We start from the raw sequence: 21,004 nt of genomic DNA, 5'->3' as shown, positions 1-21,004 counted from the left end.
TGAAAATAAATATGTACGCTTTTATTGATTTTAATTTATGACAATAACTCATATGAAACGTATTTACTAAATCTACGTTTATAACCATCCAACACCTTCTCAACTCTGTATAGTTGTAACAAGTAACTTTTCTGTTTTATGTATTTTATCTCTAATTGAGATACAATTGTGTTACTTTTAATGGTGTAAGGTAATCCTGTGTGCTGCAGTCCTTCTCTTCACCAGTTTAATATAATTGCCCCTTGTTTGTCTCCGTAGTTTCTGACTCGCGCAGCGGGAAAAACAAGTCAGGCGGACCTGATGATGACCTTGAAAATGTCCCACCTATCAATCAGTCTGTTGCCATGGCAATTGCTGGGAACCCCTTCAACACACTGGGACGGAACGCTCTTCTTTCCATGGCATCTATGGTAATGGCCATGTGTATTTAATTTCCTAATAAAAGGACGGTAACAGATTATAGCCTGCTGCCTGTTGTTTTTAAAAGTTCAGACGTGCTTGTGTGTGCGCATGTGAGCGACTGTATCTGTGAATATTCCCATTCCTAACAGGTGAGCTGCACAGAAGCAGATTGATTAGCTGTCAGAGCCACACACATACTTCATTCATCCTGAAAAATCACGCACACGCATACACACACGTCTCCGGGAGATGGTTTATGGGCAGGCATTGCCATCATAAGTGAACAGGGCCATCCTCCCTGACAAACACATCCATCAAGTACAGCTACAGCAACAACACAGGCGCCAAAACCGAACGCTGCCATTCTTTTTATCTTCCTTCTGTTTCTTTCCAAAAGATGAATCAGTTCCTTGTATGTTGCTACAAGAAGTGCTGTTGTGGAAAATATGATTTTGACAAGAGTGAGCCATTGTTCTGGTATCCACCACAAAACTAAACACCTCCCCCAGAGCACTTGGTCCTCATTTTTGGGCAGTCCACCTTCTAACAATGTTTCCAGTGAATCTTACTCATAGAGAGAACAATATTTTCCTATGATAAACAAGAGATGCTTTAGATTAAACTGTAATATTTGATGTAGGTTCTGGTAAGCTCCGGGCAGTCCTGCTCTTAAAAAACCCAAAAAAACACCCCAAAAGACAGAGACCTGGAAACAAGGTTCTAGGTGGGACACCTAGAGCACTAGGAGGTTAATGGCTACATTTATCAAAGCTGCTGAAAATGAAGCAGCGGTAGCCGTCTATACTAGCGATTCATCATCTCACGAGTGAAGGTAAATGAATCTGCAATAGATTTAACACCTGTTAAGATGGAGGAGAGAACCATATTTCATTGAAGCTAGTGAGAAACCATATTTGTGGTTTAGAGAAGCTTGTCAGTGATGTACTGTTAGTTTATTGTATGCACTTGTTAGAGTACACTGTATAACTCAATAGGTTGAGCACTGGCAGTTGTGTCACATGAATTTAATATGAATTGGATCTATGACGTTATTGCAAGCAGAGTGTAGTTTTAGAACAGCTTCATAGATTTTGTTTTGCGTGTGACAGTTTAATTTATTTCTAGGACACAGTTTCTAAATGTGTAATCTGCAGCAGATGCACACATTTCCATTCAGTGAGAGCTGCACTCCATTGGATACAACACATATCTGTCTCTGTCCTCTCTTCTTCCCAGCAAGGTAAATCCATAGCCACCCTGGCTGCAGACACCAGTCGCCACCTTTTGGTGTGCTTCCTGTGGGTGATGAAGAATGCCGATGGGAACCTGATTCAGCGCTGGACTATAGATATGCCTCCCTCACAGCTCAACAAACTGCTGGAGCTCCTCACCATCTGTATCTCCTGCTTTGAGTATAGGGTCTGTCTTTGCTTATTTTCTAATAATTTAATTTAATGCACTACTTTGGATGTTTGTGTATTTGCATACCTTCCCTACACGTGTTTTTTCTCACACTCCTCAGTGCATGTTACCAATGTATCCTTGTGTATTTTCTTCCTGGTTACTACGTGCTTATTGTGTGTTTTGTAGGGAAAGCAGAGCAGTGACAAAGTGAGCACCCAGGCCTTACAGAAATCTCAGCAGGCCAAACATCAGTTGGAGGAGGCCCTGCTGAGAGGAATGGGAGCCCGTGGGGAAATGATGAAACGAGTTGGAGGTGATGTGTTTCTTGGCACTTTAAGGAATAAAGCCTGGAATTGGTTTTCTGACATTTAAATGTAGAATGTTTCAAAGATTTACACACAAACTTCCTCTTAAAATAGTCAACACTCAGATTTTGGAAATCTTATGATAATTTTTATAGTTGTGCGGTCGAGGATTGCTGCATATATGAAAAGCCTTTTGTTTATTTTGTAATCCACACTTTCAGGCACTAATCATATAATTTTCTTCTTACACTGCAGTAAATCTTTTCACATGACAGGCTGTTCATACTTCTACCACATGGATGCAGTTTTAGTTTATAGTCTGCACAATAAGTGTACTTTTTTTTTTTCTTCTCATGCTCTGTTTTTATATACCACACAGGAACAGATAGGACCATGGGTCAGAGAGAGGTCCTCCGCTGGAGAAAGGATCTCACTCAGTGGCGACAGACCAATGACAGACAGGATAAGTATGTTGTAATCTTTGTGTCTCCTTCTCAGTTTTTTTCCCTTTAATTATTACCTCTTGATGCACCTGGATGTCTTCTTCTATGCCTTTCCCTTTCTCTCCTTTTTCTTTTCCTTCTTTCTTTTATATTTTTAATATTTGCCTCTCTTTCCTCATTTTCCATCAGGACTAAAGCTGAGTTGGACCAGGAAGCTCTGATCAGTGGGAACTTGGCCACTGAGTCAAACCTCATAGTGCTCGACCTGCTGGAGACAATTGTCCAGGTCAAAACTGTCTTAAATACCCTGAGTAACGTTAATGTGCATTTAATAAATACATTTGCAATCATTTTAGACTTACTATGCTACGTTGTCATTATATATTATCGCCAGCCACTTCACTAGTTACACCTTGCTAGTATTAGAACTGCCTGAACTCCTCGTGGTATAGATTCAACGACATGTTGGATACATTCCACAGATATTTTGACGTGATGGCATTACTCAGATTTCTCAGCTGCGTTCTGCAACATCCCAAAGGTGTTCTGTTGGCTTGAGTTCTGGTGACTGCAGAGGCCATTTCAGTGAACTTGCTCTCTTGTTCGAGAAACCAGCTAGAGATTATCTTAAATTTGTGACACGGCACATTATCCTGCTGGAAGCAGCCATCGGAAAATGGTCATAAAGGGATGGACATGATGAGCAGCAACAACTCAGGTTGACTGTGGCACGTAAACAATGCTCAGATGGTACTGAAGGGCACAAAGTGTGCCAAGAAAATATCCCCACACCATTACACCACCAGCAGCAGGGCGGATGCTTGCTTTCCGTGCTTTCGTGCCAAACTTGGGCCCTTACGAAAAATTGCTGTAGAGTAAAACAAGACTCATCAAACCAGTCAACATTTTCCAATTTTTTCCAATTCTTGTTGCTGTTGCCTCAGTTTCCTGTTCTCAGTTGACAGGAGTGGCACTGGGTGCCCATCTGCTTCAAAGTTCAATGTTGTTCATTTGGAGATGCTCTTCTGCATAGCTTGGTTGTAACAAGTGGTTATTTGAGTTACTTTTGCCTTCATATGACAAAGCAGTCTCACCATTCTCCTCTAGTAGAAGGTTAGTTAGTAGACAAGGGTACACGAGGGTATCCACTCTATGCAGCTTTAATGGTCTATCATAAACTTTTTACTCATCTGCTTGTTGTGTACTCTCTAGCTAAGAAGTTAAACTGGGACTTTTGTATTCATGTGATTTATTTATTTATTTATTTTTTCCCCAGTGTTTCCCTAGCGTATCATCTATTTTTCTCTCTGTCTCACATTCAGGCGGTGCCATTGGCTGATTGTAAGGACAGCGTAGTTGGCGGGGTGCTGAAGGTGTTACTCCACTCTCTCACCTGCAGCCAGAGTACCACTTTCCTCTCTCACACCTTCAGCACGCTCAGAGCACTTGTCGTCAAGGTAGTTTCATGATGACGTGTGTGTGTGTGTGTGTGTGTGTGTGTGTGTGTGTGTGTGTGTGTGTGTGTGTGTGTGTTTAGTTTCACTTTTTGAAAATTCAGGAGGTGGTGTGTGTGGGTTGGTCTGTTTAGATGAACACTATCTGTGTCTAAATTAAATGTTCTTATTTGTTTGTGTGGGTGGCCAACTGCTGATACAAGCCAGAATTATTTATGTATATATCTGTGTGTGTGGCTGTGTATATCATCGTGTGTGTGTGTGTGTGCGTGTAGTTTGGAGATCTGTTGTTTGAAGAGGAGGCGGAGCAGTGTGCAGACCTGTGCCAGAAGGTGCTTCAGTACTGCAGCAGCCCTGTGGATGAGAACAGAAGCCAGGCCTGTGCCACCCTCTATCTCATCATGAGATACAGCTACAGTAATGCCAGTGTAAGCGCACACATCACAGCAACATGTAATCACACAATATCCTATTTATGTGTTCTAGTGAGCAGTAAGGATGCATAGGAACGTCCACAAATCAAGAACTAGCCACGCACTACCCTTTTTAAGCTTTCAGAAAAAAATGCTTTTGTATCACTTTGAGCTGAAGTGCTCACACAAGTTCAGAATTGCTTTTTATACATGTTCTCATGAAGACACACAGAAGCAGGGAGTCACACAGATCTTATCCTATCTTCTGCTCTCTTCCCCTTCTGCTCAGCTTTAATGTCTTTTCCGTGTCTATTTTAAGCGTGCAGCAAGAAAGTTTCTGCTGAAGGATGTGTCTCTAAGTGGAAAGCAGAGAGATATGTCACTGTCTGCCTCCCCATGTTCCAACCCCTCTATAACTAATGACAGCAACTCTGTGTGTGTATTAACTGTGCGTGATTCACTGCATATGTGCGTGTGAATGTGTAAGTATTTGTGCCGAAAGACAGGAAAGGAGGAAAGTCATGACAGAGTCGGGGAAGTGTTGGTAACGGAGGTGAAGCAATGATAGGAGGGAATGAAAAGGACATGATTGAGAAAAGACAGATATGAAGGAAGGGAGGCAGAGGCTAGAGTATCTTCTTTCATTCTCCACGCTGGTTCGATAACTGCTGTTGCAGTCGATATTTCCTGTGTTTACAGTCTGTACACTTTAATGAAAGTCAGACTCCAGCCCGCACAGCACATGCACGCCCATGCACACACGCACAGCATCTCCAGTTTAAATGGAGTATTTCTCCTTTGCATGTCCCAGCGTATGTTTGTTTATGTGCTGTATACAGAGGGAGCTGTGATCTGAATTAGCGTAGCAGCTGAATGACTCATTGATGCAGAACTTACTCCCTACCTCTTTCATTGTTTATGTTTTTATCCCGTGATCTCCCCTCGTCATGTTCTCAGTCTGTCGTGACACTTTTTCCCTCCCTTGATTGATTGATTGATTGATTGATTGGTAATTTATTTCAACATGTGAACAATATACAAGTACATTTAGAAAAGAAATGAGAGAAAAAAATATATATACTATACAAATTACATACAAAAAAAACATTCTGATTAATTTACATGTTGTTATTTTAGTTAATTTTAGACTGCTTTAAAAAGACAAAGAAAAAAAAAAAAGACAACTGCAGCCTTTTCCCCCTCACAAAACAGATAAATGTTGCTAAAACCGGCCCATTTATGGAGAGGTTAAAATGAGAACAAGAGGAAAAGGGGGCAGATGAGAAATACAATTACAAAGAAGGACAAAGAGGGTTATTTGTTGACTTAAGCTATCATTTAGGCTACTTCTCCGTACTTTTCTCTCATACGCACACACATGCACACACTGAGTTAGAGGGCAGTGATGGGTGGTTAGGCTCTGGCTCCATGCTCAGTTGAACAGAATGGGGCCGTAGAGATGATCCATGGGTGATTATGTCTCTGCTAATGGGAGATCATTTCCCGCTTAGCTGGTCATGCTGGAGATAGATGGGACTTCACACATACACGACCACATTCTCTCTCACACATACACACGGTCCTCTCTGCAGAAGATGGAAGGGTGTTTGTCACACCTGTTTTCTTGGACAGGTAGTGTGAAGGATGGAGAGACGAGGATAGGATAGGGAGGGGAGCGGGGGGGGGGGGAAACAGGGAGACTTTTGTGCAATCAGTATTTGCTCATGCTTGCTAATGGGGACTATTAATTCTTTCCAAGCGCATAGCAAAATATGTGCTGTAGCTCACTCATTGTGCTATTAAATGGTGATAACAAGAAAATGTTTCCAAAGACAAACTGCATATTATTAGGTATTACAGTGTAGTGGTTTACACAAGCAAAAAATCCCCGTTTAGTCCCAGGAGGAGACGCATATCCCTTAGGGGTTGCTTCAGGAAGGGCAACCGGTGTTTACAAAAAAAAAAAAAAAATCCACCTACCTCCTGCGGTGACCTCTTGTGAGTAAGGGAGCAGCCAGAAATGGCGTTTCCTTCTTAACTGTTGTAAAAAATGTTAGCGGTTTATTTTTTCCATGCAACTTGAAGGCAAAATGTAATCTTGCAGTTCCTGTTATGTTCTGTTCTGTTTTGTCACCAGTACTTCCCCTGCATGCTATAGAATAACTATGGAGAAAAAAGGTTTAATATTCTGGTCTGTGGAAATCCAGTATACACTTACAAACAGTGCAAAGCGTTAAACAAATATTCACTGCGGTCTCTTCTGTCAGAATTTCTCGAGAGTCAAGATGCAGGTCACCATGTCTCTGGCCTCGCTGGTGGGCAAGTCTTCAGACTTCCAGGAGGAGTACTTAAGACGCTCTCTGCGCACCATCCTGGCCTATGCAGAGGAGGACACTGAGATGCAGAATACTCAGCTTCCCTCCCAGGTATAAAGTTATACGCACAGTCACACAGTTGAGCAGTTGCATTACTGATTTTGATTCATAACCTTAAGCCTGCTTTTCGATGTATGTCTGGGTTTTTTTTTTTTCTTTTTACAGGTGGATGAGCTTCTAAGAAACCTGAACAGTATTTTATCCGACACAGTGAAGATGAGGGAGTTTCAGGAAGATCCTGAAATGCTCATGGACCTCATGTACAGGTAAGAAACCAAAAGCATCTGGTGTAAAAGGCATTCACTTGGTTTCTGTCTGTCTTCAGTGTCTTCCTCTTTGCATCCTACTCTATCATCATTTTCTCATCACTCTGTGGCTTTTCTCTGTGTTTCACCACTGTTTCCTATTTCTCTGTGGCCTGGATGTTTTGCCTCTATTTGCTGCCCTCGCTATGGTAACCATGTGGTAGCAGTTTAGTCTTCTGATCTGGCTTTGTGTATATGCAAATGCAAACAGTATGTGTGTCCGAGCGTGCATGCGTGTGAGAGAACACGAAGGGGAAACACTGAGACAGAGGTCATGTATGTGCTTTTGGTTATTTTGGCACTTCAGCGTGCTTCGCTGTCACCTATGGTCATTTATCATGCACCTTTCTATTTAGTTTTTGGTCTCGGTCACATGGCGAGTCTCTCATAGCTTTACAGACTGACCTGCTAGCTTTACACATATACCTCCAAGCTTTCTAGCACACATAGGTCATTGATGAGCAAAACATGTGGTCACCAGATGCTTGAATTAATTTGTAAATTTTGTAGGGTGATTTGCAAACATAAATAAATAAATAAATAAATAAATAAATAAATAAATAAATAAACAGTGTTTTAGATTTAGTCTTCTTCTGTTTAGTCGATAATTTTCTGTTCTTCTCAAAAACAGGAAATTGTGTTCAGCGTTCATGTTCCCCATAAAACACAATAACCCACTAATGTTGCTGTGCTCACTCTCATGCTCACATTTTATTTTGAGAAATTTGTCTTTCACACATTGGCATTTATTTATATCTGTGCCACAGTTAAACTGATATTGCTTAAGACTATTATTTGATCTCCTTTTATGTAGTGTATTACACAAAAGTCATTATTTTCATACAGTACATTCATTTCCAACTTTTCTTTTTCTCTATTTGATTTCAAAATATTTTGACATAAGTGCAGTCATTAAAATACACAGTTTATGCAGAACCTTATCTGCAGTGAGCCCATATCATTAACTACCACTTTTGCACTTGTTTGTCCAGCATGTGACGGTTTTCTGATACGGAGATTTTGATCTCAGATAGGCTTTTACCAGATGAATTAGGGGGGAAAATGATCCCTTCTCCCACTCCCATATCTCTCCAGGATAGCGAAAGGCTACCAGACGTCTCCTGACCTCCGCCTGACCTGGCTGCAGAACATGGCAGAGAAGCACAACAACAGGAAGTGTTACACGGAGTCTGCAATGTGTCTGGTGCACGCTGCCGCCCTGGTGGCTGAGTACCTCAGCATGCTGGAGGATCACAAGTACCTGCCTGTTGGCAGTGTCACCTTTCAGGTAGACCACACAAACATATACATACAGAAATAACAAGGAGATAATAAGTTTTTAGGACTGAAACACAGGAACATAAAATAAGCAGTCTTCATTTGTTTATTATGGCTGTTGGTTGTTCTGTTGAATGAAGGCAAACCTTCAAGTGCACAGCAAGAAAATCTCACATCTCCCCGTGGATTGCTTCCATATTTGGTTGTGTGTGTCCAGAGGGGGGAGCTGTACACTCATAACGTCAACATGTAAATATGATCCCCTGGTATATCTGCTTAACGCTGTGTCTTTGAAGATGAAGAGGAGAATAAAAAAGCAAATGTGCTCCCGTGGGAAGATGGGAACAGCCTGTTTCCCTCATCTGAAAACAAACAGTTATAACAGTCACAAAGTTGATTATGTTATTGATGAGCTGTGTTATACACAAGACCTCTGTGCTCAGGACAGTCTAACCTGCAGCAAGCCACTGATTGGATGGTCATTAAATGAGTTCCATTTCTCACCGCAGGACATCTTATTTTAAGCCGTGTTATTGATCATGTGATTAGCGGGGCTAAATGAGTGATTAGCTGACGGATCTTCTCCTCAGAATATCTCCCCCAATGTGCTGGAGGAGTCTGCGGTGTCGGACGACATCCTGTCCCCGGATGAGGATGGGGTGTGCTCAGGTCGCTACTTCACGGAGAGCGGCCTGGTGGGATTGCTGGAACAGGCTGCTGAGCTCTTCAGCAATGTGAGACCATAAAACTGCACTAGTATTTGTGCTAACATAAAAAACCTGTAATGATTTTTTTATCAAGGTTGGAGTAATTACTTTATAAAATTTGTATTATTAATGTGTTTTGTTTTTTTAAGCGGTAAATATCTACTTTGTTAATGCTAAAAAAAAAAAAGCCAGCCTTTAAGGATGCTGTATAACTGAAACAGAGAAAATCTTTGCACTTTAACAATAAATGTTTATATTTTCTTAAAATATACTATACTCTGTGCTAAACAGCAGCTATGGCTGTCTTTCCCATCAGGGTGGTCTCTATGAGGCAGTAAATGAGGTCTACAAGATCATCATACCAATCCTAGAGGCACATAGAGATTTCAGAAAACTGGCGTCAACACATGACAAACTTCAGAGAGCCTTTGATAACATCATTCAGAAGGTAATGACAGAGGAGGTGCTGTGTCATTTATTTAGTTAAAGTGAAAATAAGAAAGATCATAAGATGCTGTAGATAAAACATTTTAAAAATCATTTTGGTACATGTTCTTATTCAGTATTTAAATATGTGTTTTAAACATCCTTCAAAACAAAAAACTGCTGCAAATTTATTTTTGGCTTTTAATAAAACCTTCAAAGTCTTCTTTATAATTTTAAAAAATCCACAAAGGATAATTGACACAACAGAAATATCTGATTAGTATTTATTTGAGTGTGTTTTCTTCCCTCCAGGGACATAAGAGGATGTTTGGAACTTATTTCCGAGTGGGCTTTTATGGGGCCAAGTTTGGTGATCTGGATGAACGGGAATTCATCTACAAAGAGCCTGGGATCACACATCTGCCTGAGATATCACACAGGCTGGAGGTATGTAAGAGGAAAATGTGTGCATGTGTAGGTATGAAATAAAGGATATGGTGCCTGGCTGGACTGGTGAGATCTGACGCTTGAGGCTTTAAGTGAGCAGAACGACAGAGTGAAAGATTCACAAATTGTACTTCAGTTTTGATGACATTTAGAGCGCCTGAAAGCTATCATTTGCATGCTAAAAGGTGAAAAGAGGAAAAAAAAGAAAGTAGTGGATGCATTGTCAGCTGCACTTGAGTCAAATTAGTGAATCAGTTCACGTTTAGTGTATTTCATGCTTTCGAGTGTTCTTTTAATGCTTTTTATTCTTTAAGGAGTAGCCACCAATCGCAATTTGTATTTGAGTAAAAATGATTCTGCACTTTTTAAAGACCATATATTATGAACTGTACTGTATATTAACGACACAATTTCTTGCACTCCTAGAACTTCTACAGTCAGTGCTTTGGAGATGACACACTGGTGATGATTAAGGACTCTACGCCAGTGGACAGAAAACAGCTCAACCCCAATAAGGTGAGTAACTGTTATGCCAAACAATCAACTGGTAAATGTTAATCTCTAAATGATCAAATACTAATTTTAGTAGCAAAAATCTCCCCTGAGGGCATTTTTTGCCAGGCTTGTAGTTGTGACACCTGTAAGGACACTGCACTGTGTATTTCTACAATATTGTTTCTCCAAAACTCTAAAACTGCAGTGGTATGTCTATAGCAGCGTTTCTGCACTCGAGGGCTTGCTCCACTTTCTAAAATTGCTAGGCGAGACAGAAAGCGTCGTGATAGATGAATGACAGGTTCCTCTCCTGCAGCCAAGCAGCCCGGAAACTAGCATGACTGCTCATTTGCAACCTTTCTCTTATGTTATTAAAATAGTTCAAGGAATTACAAACACTGAAAACATTCGAGGTCCTAGAAAAGCCAGTCAGTTGTTGAATTGTCTTCATTTGAGATCAACAATGTGTAGATTAAAGATTCATCTGGAGTTTTCAGAGGCATCGACTCAAGCTGGACAGATCTGATTTGCATAAACTGGCCCAAATTTATGCAAATGACAAGTGGGAACTCAATTCCCTGTGTTTTAAACAGCAGCACAATGCAACCAGAATGCACTGCACGTAGACTATCAGCGAGAAATTATGGATTCTTTGGACACATACCAGAGTTTACTTTATTAGATATAAAAACAGACAATAAAACGCAGCTAAAGGCACACGTTCCTTAATCACGATAAGATGCTATTTTCATGAATAATAACTTAAGAAAACACTACCATTCCTCTCTAGGCGTATATCCAGATCACTTATGTGGAACCCTTCTTTGACGACTATGAGATGAAAGACCGACTGACAAACTTTGAAAAGAACTTTAACCTGCGGCGCTTCATGTACACCACACCCTTCACCAAGAGTGGGCGACCTCGGGGTGAACTCAATGAACAGTACAAGAGAAAGACCATCCTCACCACCATGCATGCTTTCCCCTATGTCAAGACCCGCATCAATGTCATTCAGAAAGAGGAGGTAAGTGCTGAATACACCTGGTGTGGAACACCTAGCAGCTATAACAGCAGCTATCACAGCTGCAGCAATACCCGTTGGCTATATTTACTCGTCTTGTATTTCCAGTTTGACTTGACGCCTATCGAGGTGGCCATAGAGGACATGCAGAAGAAGACCAGAGAGCTCGCGGTTGCCACACACAGAGAACAACCCGATGCTAAGATGTTACAGATGCTGCTACAGGGCTCTGTGGGAGCCACTGTTAACCAGGTAATGAGCATTTGGGGCCGTTCGGTAAATAAAGGCAGCGATGCCATTTTGCACTACTGTGTCTTCTCCTGTTATAGCAGAAATGATTGCGCTTAACCAAATGACAGCTGTTCTTCTTAAATGACACTTTCTATCATGCATAATGTGATGGGGAAAATAACAGAGTGATTTACCTCCTATTTATGCTACCACATTTACAGTTTCCATTGTAGTCAAGGAGTGCAGGTGGGAGACATGGCAGTGATCACACATCAAAGCCCTCACCCCATCCGCAACCCTAATCCTTCCTTTGCTTTTCTCCTGATTTAGTTAAAACGTCAATTCAGGGCCCCTCTTCCTTTCATGTATCCGCTGCATGGCGTGCTGCACCGGAGGTCTCTTTGATCTGATAGCTTCCAGGTCCTGCCAGCATGGTGAATGTCGGTGTAATGACGAAGCAAGCTCTAGCGTCTCTGCTCGCCTTACTCTTTATCTTCCAGTGTCTAATCTGACAGGTCCCTTGCTCCAACCTGATGGTTGTATACATAACGCTAATGCTCTGCAGCTCAGTAAACATATAACTCTTGACTGTAATCAGTACAAGAGGCCGGGTTTCTGTGTGCGGGTCGGCAGCTCAGACCCAGGGCTGAGGCCCGGGCCCAGTGCATTTATGGATTCTAATCAGAGCTGTTTAACTGCAGATACTGTGCGAGCGCGCTGCGGTTTTATGATGAATATAAGTTAGGATAACAAGATCTCATACTGGGCAAATGGGAGCCAAATGGAGAATGTATGCAGGGTTAGCAGTGACATTAGCTATACAGGAGGTAATCACAGCAGCTCCTTTCCTGATGGCTTCCTCGTGTTTTCAGTTCAGAATCGTAGCTCTTAGCTGCGTTTAGCCATTCAGGTAGTTGGTCATTTCCCCCAGTATGAATGAGGGGCTTTCTTATTCCTCCTTTGTTCACTTGCTGTCAAAACGCTTCCTCTCTTTCCTTCCTCCAGCCCCTCTTTGCTTTCTCTTTCTTCATCTCTCTGCTTCTTTGTTTTTGCTGATTGCCTTGTATCTCCGCCCCCTGTTTGTAGGGCCCGTTGGAGGTGGCCCAGGTCTTCTTGAATGAGATCCCAGCGGACCCAAAGCTCTTCCGTCACCACAACAAACTGCGCCTGTGTTTCAAAGAATTTATAATGAGGTAAGACGCTATCAAAGAATCACCACCTAGTGACAAAGGGTGAATAAATGGTGGTGAACAATGGGCACTGACTCAAGAGATTGAAGTATATAACAACATGTCAAAGAGATTTTCTTAGTAGGAAATGGAATGTATTTGTGAGATGTGACTTGGAAAGAGTGAAAGTCTTCTCCAGGATCTATATGCCTCTATTGTTGCCTGCGTAGGAAGATAAAAGTGCGCCACAAAGAAGCGAGAGTGAGAGATATCCTGCTGTTTAAACAGCCTGTCAGTCAAGATGAAGAGACTGAAGTGATAATCACAACTACATTTCCAACCAGATCACAGTTTAAATGAAGCAAAGAAGTAGGAGTAATGTGAATAATTATATATTATTTACATATTGAGACTATTTCCACTAAGCTGTTATTCTTCTAGCTAACTCTAGATTCATTATCACCAATAGTTTTAAAATATTTTCAATGATCACGACATAATTTGAACCATCATGCCCTACACGCTGCAGTGAGTCATGATAATTTTGTGCCGAGATTGTGTCATATCTGCACGTTGCAAAGTATTGGTGCGTGTGCTTGAGTTTGCTTGCTTTCATCTCATGGTTATTTGTTGTTTGCTTCCAAAAAATGGTGTCTTTCATTTTGTAACCTTCATATTACTTTCCACCTGCCTTAAATGTTACAAACAGATTTGCTGTAATTTCAGAAAGGTTTATTTTCTTTCCTAAATCCAGGTAAACAGGACTCACGGAACGCCAATTTTCTCAGCAGTGGCATTCTAATAAATCCACTTAGGAAAGCATTATTTTTCTAAGCTGGTCATCTTGTAATATTTAGTGTTGTATTATGTAGCTACATGAACTTCAAAGTATTTTTAAATGAGTTCTGTGGAGCTAAAAATTTAAAGAGAGGTTTCCTGGATTTGCCGATGTCCCACTCTGCCACATGCTCTGGTGTTGTTGCTGTCTAGTCCCATCCTGCATTTATAGATTTAGATCCTGTACACGCAGTAATGGTTAAAGAAGCCCATAGGTTTTTCTTGTTTTGTTTTGTTTTTTTGTTTTTTGTTTTCAATTCAGAAACCTAAACAGCCAAGCATATTTTCTTTTTTTCTTTTTCTTTTTTCACAAACGGCGCTCACTTTGCAAATCATAAAACAAAATGAAGATGCCAAATGCTCATCTGAAGAGCTGTCTAAATAAGCCAAGCATTCAGATAAAGAGCTATACACCACCAGAAAATCCTGCACTCTTGTGAACTGTCATTAATGCTCATTACCCTGCTTATTTACTGTATACTGTTACACGACATTGCAGCTTCCATATTAACTTCATTAAAGGCTAAAAGATAAACATGTGTTTGCAATCATCCCCTTCCCTTGATTTCCTGCAGACTGCCCTGTATGTTGGCCATTATACATATCATGATAGAGTACTGTGGGTGCAACCCAGACTTGCCCTCTACTTGCACTTCAACTTAGACCCATTGTTTCCCCCCCCCCCCTTATAACAGAACATTGTCCCCTTCCCGGCACATGAGAAAAGAGGGGTTTAGAGTTCTTGCTTCTGCTGCTACTGTGATTTAAATCAGACTTCTGGATCGTTTGCATCGTAGCTCACATTCTAGCAGCGTTACTTGACAAAGCCAAATAGGTGGTCCCTGCAGTAGAGTATAAATTTGAGCTTATTTAGAGTTCTGGTTTGCAAAGGATTCAAATTCTGGTCAAGCAGTTACAGGACGGTGCTTAGCATACACAAGCACAGTGACTTGTAAAAAGATTGTTTCGTTTCATATTTTTGAAGCTCTTCTTGAGGTTACTGTATAATGATGATAATAATTAAAAAAAAACAAAAAGCTTGAGGGGAAAACTCGATTCTTTTTTTCATTACAGCCAATGAACTTACATGTCACTTTCTGTCCTGCAGGTGCGGTGAAGCAGTGGAGAAGAATAAGCACCTGATTGCATCAGATCAGAAGGAGTACCAGCAGGAGCTGAAAAAGAACTACAACCGCCTGAGAGAGAACCTAAGGCCAATGCTCGAGAGGAAGATTCCCGAACTCTATAAACCCATCATCAGGCCTCGGCTGGAGAACAGGTAAACAGAGCCACCGCACCAGACGGCTTTGACAAGGGAAACGGAGGTGAGAAACACACATTGATCATTTTATCAGGCTGTGTCATCACTGAACCAAAGGGGAAGAGAGAATGAATTGATTACGTTTTTTCTAAATCAGACATCATGAGTGAGGATGGCTTTGACTGACAAACCAAGGACACTTCATGCTCAAACAATAGAGTCTTGTGGCTTAGTCACATTACAGTGAAAATACTGTAAGGCCACAACCTTCTTTGTAACTAGGAAAAATCGATGGTTGCACGGTGACTGCAGTGAACAAAACTGCGTTCGTTGCAATTAAATTGAAACTGTTGGGGTCTCCAACCACTGTTTCCCAGTATGACTGTAGCATTATTAATCACAGTCAAACTGTTTATCACCTGTTTTACTACAACACTAACCACTGAGATGATGCACTCCACCCAAAAGGGGTTCCACGGGTCAAATATGAAGCGAGCAGCATGGGTCACGATCGGGGTTTTTTTTTTTTTGCAACCAGAAGAGTCACCCCCGTTTGAAAGAATGCATTAATGCATTTTGGTTTTGCCTTTAATTATAACTGGCAATTTCTATTTATTTTTAGATACAATGTGGATATGATTTCAGTAGGGTTACTTAATATTAGGAAGCTATTAAACTAGAATATATAAATATAACCGTGTTGTTGCTGGTTTTGTTTACTGCTATACACGTAACCACAGATGCATCGATTTATCTCCATAGTTTTTAAAAAGAGAGGGAAAAAAATATTACAAGTTGTGATAACTGTTATATCTTTCATGTAATTATCTTATATGTGACAGTGTCTAACACCCGAGCCTCGGTAAAAGAACACTAGCTAGTTGGTGTTGTGGAAAAAATATCTGCTGCTCTCGCTGTTATCTGGTAGAAATTTATGGTTAAGATTCAGGGTGTTTTTAGGTTGTGGGAAGTAAATGATTACCTTACATCTACGCACCTTCGCCTACTCACCATGACTGTTCCACCTCTTCTTCCTCATAATCATTCATTATCTTTTGTTTCTGTTTCCCCTCCCTCGTCCGCTGTCTTCTCGCAGGGATTCCTTCAAACGTCTAAGTTTCCGCAGAACTCAGGAGGAAAACTCCTGAGTGCTTCAGACAGGATGAGGAGGCTGTCACACAAGTGAGAGAAAAAGAGAAGATAAGATGAAAGAAGAGAGGGGGGGACAAGAAAAGGAACAGCAGGAGCAGTACGCCGTGTCAACAATGGAAGACTCGCGGTTTCTCAGTGATCTAGCAATGTGTATTAATGTTGGCTGCGTGTTCACTTTTATGATGTCAGGCTGTTTGTCAGAGGAGGGAAAGGCGAGTGAGCACATACAAAAATGGATGGTGGGGTGGGAATCACCGGCAAAGTGTAGCTTATTGAGCATTTCACTGTAAAATCTTCAGTTGCTGTGTTAATTTCCATTCTTGGATAACTTCAAGTCCTCAAAATGCTGCAAACACTTCCTCTGGGTCAGTAAACTAGCTCTCTTAGGTCCTTACTAATCCCAGGCCGTGTGTGTGTGTGTGTGTGTGTGTGTGTGTGTGTGTGTGTGCCAATAATCCTCGTGTTCTGTGTATGTACATGTATATAGATGTATGTGAATGTCTGAACGAATGTGTGTTTATTTAGATTGTGTTTAGATTAGAAGCTTTTGGTGCCATACTGAAGTCACTTTGTACTCAGTGATGATAAATGATTCTGTTATGTGCTAAAGGGCCTCTGAAATTCCACTCTGGGCGTCTTATGCATGACATGTTCCAGTGTGAGCAGTGAGTGTAGATGGATTTTTGTGCACTGGAAAAATAGGTACAGATTCATGTGTTAACAGTTGAGGCCAGCCATGTACCTGGATATGTAGCTAACAGAAAAGTTTAACTTATTAAGAGTTTCATAGGCGACAGAAAGGCTTTTAAGGCTCTAAAACACACGTGGAATACACATAAAGTGTGCATTGTGGATATATTTGAAATATTACTTCAGATAATAACAAGATGTTTACAAAGTTGTTAAAACTATTTTGTGTTGTATTTTATGGAAATGTATTTTTAGATAAAATAACAGCAATAATGATACTAATTGGAAGTATATTATTCAGTTGGTGGGATTCAGTGACTGAGTTTACTGTACAATCTCAGCGTATGTTCCAACAGTTTCAGTTGCTCTCTGTAAGTAGACCGCGCTTCCTGCAATACACACAGTGCCAAATTCAATTCCTTATGTATTTACTGTGAGTGAGGAGTAGGTGAGGAACTTCAGCAGAAATGCAATAATGTAAAAAGTCACTCCACACGGATTTACTTTGCAAATTATGTTTACTCAGTATGTGAGAACACATTCCAGTGAAGAAATTTTATTACTGCTTGGAATATTAAATTGTGACAACTTGATTTTATGTGACATCATGAAACATTTCATCTAAATGATGTTATGTTGCAGGTCATTCTGTATTGCAGTGATGTAAATGTGCCTGGAGTTTCAAAAAATGGGTGTACATGTTTGTCAATGTGATTAATGCTCATGGAAATATTTGTTTCTAGGTACATATCTTATTTATTAGCTGCTGGGTGATTTGTTTTGTTGTTGTTGTTGTTGTTGTTGTTTTTTGTGGGGTGGCTAAATAAAATGATAGCTATGCAGTATGCATCAGCTGTGAGCATTGATAAAAATGTATACCTATTTTTAAAACGTGTGCCACATTAGCGCTGTAAGATGTATTCATGGGATACACCCACTGAGACTGAGTTAATGTTTCATGGTTATCCTTTATGTTCGTACATATTTTTTGTTTTAATGTAGATCTTTTTCTTCCAATTGTCATACTTGCAATGCTGTTGAAGAACCTGAATAAAAATTAATATATGTCACCACTGTGTCCAATCACATTTTAATATAACTGAATTAAAATGCAAAAATACATGTATTACTAATAAGTAGACTATTTAAAGTTTGTTTTTGTTTTTTTAAGGTTCCTGTTAAGAGTCTTAGCTTTTTTTTTGGTGTCCTTTGTCTCAAAATAAAATAAAAATAGAACAAATAGGGGACTAAATAAAACTAAATGTTTAGAAGTAGACAAAAAAATAAAGAAACAAATAAATGCAATAATTACATTGAAGAGTATCCCCAGGTTGCAATTTAACTGAAGCTAAAACTGAACAGGAAGTAAAATTACACACACTGGCAACTTTATTAGGTATACAGTTTCATCTGCCTGATACTAATTATTGAATTAGCCAGTCACATAGCAGCAACTGTACGCATTTAGACATGCAGACATGGTCAACACAATCTGCTTAAGTTTAAAGCGAGCATCAGAATGGGGAAGAAAGGTGACTGTGGACTTTTCACATCCGCTCCAGCTGTTCTTGCACCTGGTACTTCTCTACTTTCTCGTTCTCATTCATTCTTTTTGATATCATATATCAGAATGTATATATTAATTCTAAAAAAGCATTTTAATCGTTACTTCCGTAGTTATCATAAAAAATAAATAACGTGCAGCGCTCGAGAGAGCGGGGAGGATTCAGGTGAAGGACTACAATCCGCTGCCGTCGCACTAATGTGACGACATCAACGCTCGACTCGCACAGGACGGATACAGCTTTGTTGTAGAACAAACGAGAGCTTGTGATGCTCAGCGGTATGTTACCAGCTGTTTTGTACAAATATTAGTAAATACGCTGTTATCCACAGCGAAGCCGGTTATTTGTGGCGACACCGTCGCTGCGGTTGAACCGCAGACTGTTTAATGACAGAGACCTGTGATGGCAAGTTAGCCGAACTCCTTCATGTCAGTCAGCCAGCTTCACACTTTAGTGAATTTTAAAACTTCAGATGTTCATTTACGTCGTGCGGCGTTTGGAAACACTGAGGTGAAGACCTTCGTTTCCTGTGCTGACCGAAAGTTTCTGTTTTATGTTTTCTCACACTTTAGCCTGTGATTAAAAGAAAGGAAAACCCTGGTCGAAGTTGAGCAGTATTGTGACTTGCCTGCAAGCCCTGCTCTGCCTCCAAGAACACAACTTAATCACTTTTAACTGTGTGACAGCTATCTGGCATTCACTTCCGCCCACTGCTACATAATTCCTATACCCTTAGAGCAACACTCAAGTTTTCTTTCCTTGGTAACAGTAAACAGACACTAATTTTATTAACAAGCTGCACGAGCTTAATAAAAGAGTGGTCACATAGATCAGAGTTGGCTGTTGTTGTCCAATCTTTTACAGTTATGGAAGATATGTTTTTCTCCATCCTGTTGCTCAAGATATCATGTTTTTTTTCTCAGTGCTCATAATTTTATAAACTGCACTGAATAAGCTCTGAGGGTTTCTCACTGTAAATAGTAATTGCACCTCTGTCGTGCCAAGCCTCCCTCCAGCCCCAAGCAGGCTAAATAGAAGGACTGACAGGAAAAATAAAAGCAGGAGAGCTTTAATATAGGTTTCTGCAGATAGTTAGCTGTTACTGTCTGTGTGTTGAGTTTTTTTTTACTTGTACTGCTTTGTTAACACACATCAAAATTGGATCATGAAATTGTTTTCCTGTTTGAAAGTCGTTTCATTGTGGAATGTGGGCATGTGTAGAGTTCATTGGAGTTAAATGCAGCTGTAGCCTGCAGTCACCATGATGGTGTATTCACATCATGGTTTATGCACAGACAAAAATGAGTTAGATTTTTTTCCTCAGATTCTCAGTCAGTGTGGGTTAGTTTTTTTTCTGTTTCCTCTGTTTCAGCTATCTTATACTCAACTTTGATGTCCTTGGTGTAACATGGACCCAGATGGGGACCTAAACCCTGACACGAATGACCTTCCGCTTCGAGCGAATACTAACCACATACTGGTCAGGCATTATGTCCTGGACCTTACTGTTCACTTTGACAGTAAGGTCATCAGTGGTAGTATTGTTCTGTTCCTGGAGCCTCGTTCGGGAGTGAGGACTGAGGCTGGAGGAAGTCAGGATGGTTTTACATCCAAATACAAGGAGGTGGATGCTCTGGAGGATGGTAAAAAAGAGCTTGAAACGACTACAACAAAGGTGGTGAAGATGTGTGGTGATGCAGAAAGTATTCAGTCTTCAAGTCTGTGGCACACTACAAGTGGTGGTGAGTTCACCTTAGTGTTGGACTGCTGTGATCTTGACGTGTCAAAGGTCGAAGAGGTGGACGTCACCTCTGTGGCAGCCATGTTAAGCCGCTTTCCAGAGGTAACATCTAAAAAGTCAGGGGCAGCTTTTATTCAGAACCTCATCTCCATGCCCTCCAGCCAGTGGAGGCAGCAGCATCAGCTCTTTTCACTGTGTGGCCGTGCCCCCGGTGCTCAGGATGGAAGCACACTGCAGTTCCATAGAGACCGATGGAGTCTACAGGTGAGGAAAAATGGAGTCACATCACCTCAGGAGTTCCCTTGTGCTCTCAGGATCTGTTATGAGACGAAACCAGCAGGAGGTTCAGTGCGGTGGACCAAAGATCAGGACAACAGGTTTGTTTCAGGATGCAAATCATCTGAATTATTCCATTAAAGATTGGCACATTATTTAAAAAAAGCAACAACTGGCAACTGGCATAAAATCTGCTCTGTTCAAAGTTACTGTGTAAGATACCGAGTGTGCTATGTCAGAATAATATAATACAAATTAATTCATTCACAAAAACACACCTCGGGCTATTTTATCCTCTCCTGTGTGGGGTATGCCTTACTTATGTCTGTGTTTCTATGTGCATTTGGGCATTGAAGTGAGGGTTGTTTATAGTTTACCATTGTTTACCCTTCCAGGGTGTGTGTCTACACCGCCGGTTCTCCCATCAACAACCGAGCCCTCTTCCCCTGCCAGGAGCCGCCTGTTGCCATGTCAACATGGCAGGCAACAGTACGGGCCCCCAGTGAGTGCGTGGTTTTGATGAGTGGGGAGGAGCCGGCAGTACCTGCTGAAGATGGGGACACACGTAAGCTTTTCAAAAACCTCAATTGTATATGTATTTCTT

At 40.9% G+C, this 21,004-nt stretch overlaps 2 protein-coding genes across 5 annotated transcripts in view; both read left to right on the top strand.

Annotated features, from left to right (window-relative positions):
* dock8 (dedicator of cytokinesis 8) overlaps nt 1-17,888 on the top strand; it is a 55,710-nt gene extending 37,822 nt beyond the window's left edge. For 2 of the 3 annotated variants that reach the window (XM_082556131.1, XM_082556130.1), the window contains exons 30-48: nt 259-410; nt 1,639-1,821; nt 1,993-2,119; nt 2,491-2,578; nt 2,744-2,840; nt 3,877-4,011; nt 4,284-4,436; nt 6,689-6,847; nt 6,962-7,062; nt 8,197-8,389; nt 8,970-9,113; nt 9,403-9,534; nt 9,825-9,959; nt 10,386-10,475; nt 11,245-11,481; nt 11,587-11,730; nt 12,796-12,902; nt 14,824-14,994; nt 16,073-17,888. In XM_082556131.1, the coding sequence (XP_082412257.1) occupies nt 259-410; nt 1,639-1,821; nt 1,993-2,119; nt 2,491-2,578; nt 2,744-2,840; nt 3,877-4,011; nt 4,284-4,436; nt 6,689-6,847; nt 6,962-7,062; nt 8,197-8,389; nt 8,970-9,113; nt 9,403-9,534; nt 9,825-9,959; nt 10,386-10,475; nt 11,245-11,481; nt 11,587-11,730; nt 12,796-12,902; nt 14,824-14,994; nt 16,073-16,124 (2,600 nt within the window). In that variant the 3' untranslated portion in view covers nt 16,125-17,888. Of the gene's footprint in view, nt 1-258; nt 411-1,638; nt 1,822-1,992; nt 2,120-2,490; nt 2,579-2,743; nt 2,841-3,876; nt 4,012-4,283; nt 4,437-6,688; nt 6,848-6,961; nt 7,063-8,196; nt 8,390-8,969; nt 9,114-9,402; nt 9,535-9,824; nt 9,960-10,385; nt 10,476-11,244; nt 11,482-11,586; nt 11,731-12,795; nt 12,903-14,823; nt 15,041-16,072 lie in introns of all 3 variants that reach the window. The other variant, XM_082556132.1, reaches the window with a different exon arrangement.
* Nucleotides 17,889-18,386: 498 nt separating this feature from the next.
* Nucleotides 18,387-21,004, top strand: part of aopep (aminopeptidase O (putative)) — a 97,717-nt gene continuing 95,099 nt past the window's right edge. Inside the window, exons 1-3 of one of the 2 annotated variants that reach the window (XM_082555566.1) lie at nt 18,387-18,661; nt 19,756-20,501; nt 20,796-20,965. In XM_082555566.1, the coding sequence (XP_082411692.1) occupies nt 19,792-20,501; nt 20,796-20,965 (880 nt within the window). In that variant the 5' untranslated portion in view covers nt 18,387-18,661; nt 19,756-19,791. The remainder of the gene's footprint in view (nt 18,662-19,755; nt 20,502-20,795; nt 20,966-21,004) is intronic. The other variant, XM_082555567.1, reaches the window with a different exon arrangement.

The sequence above is a fragment of the Aulonocara stuartgranti genome (genome assembly GCF_965226115.1).
Source record: "Aulonocara stuartgranti genome assembly, chromosome: 12".
Taxonomy (NCBI): Eukaryota; Metazoa; Chordata; class Actinopteri; order Cichliformes; family Cichlidae; genus Aulonocara; species Aulonocara stuartgranti.
Note: the sequence above shows the minus strand (reverse complement) of the source record. Positions and strands in the feature narration are given on the sequence as shown.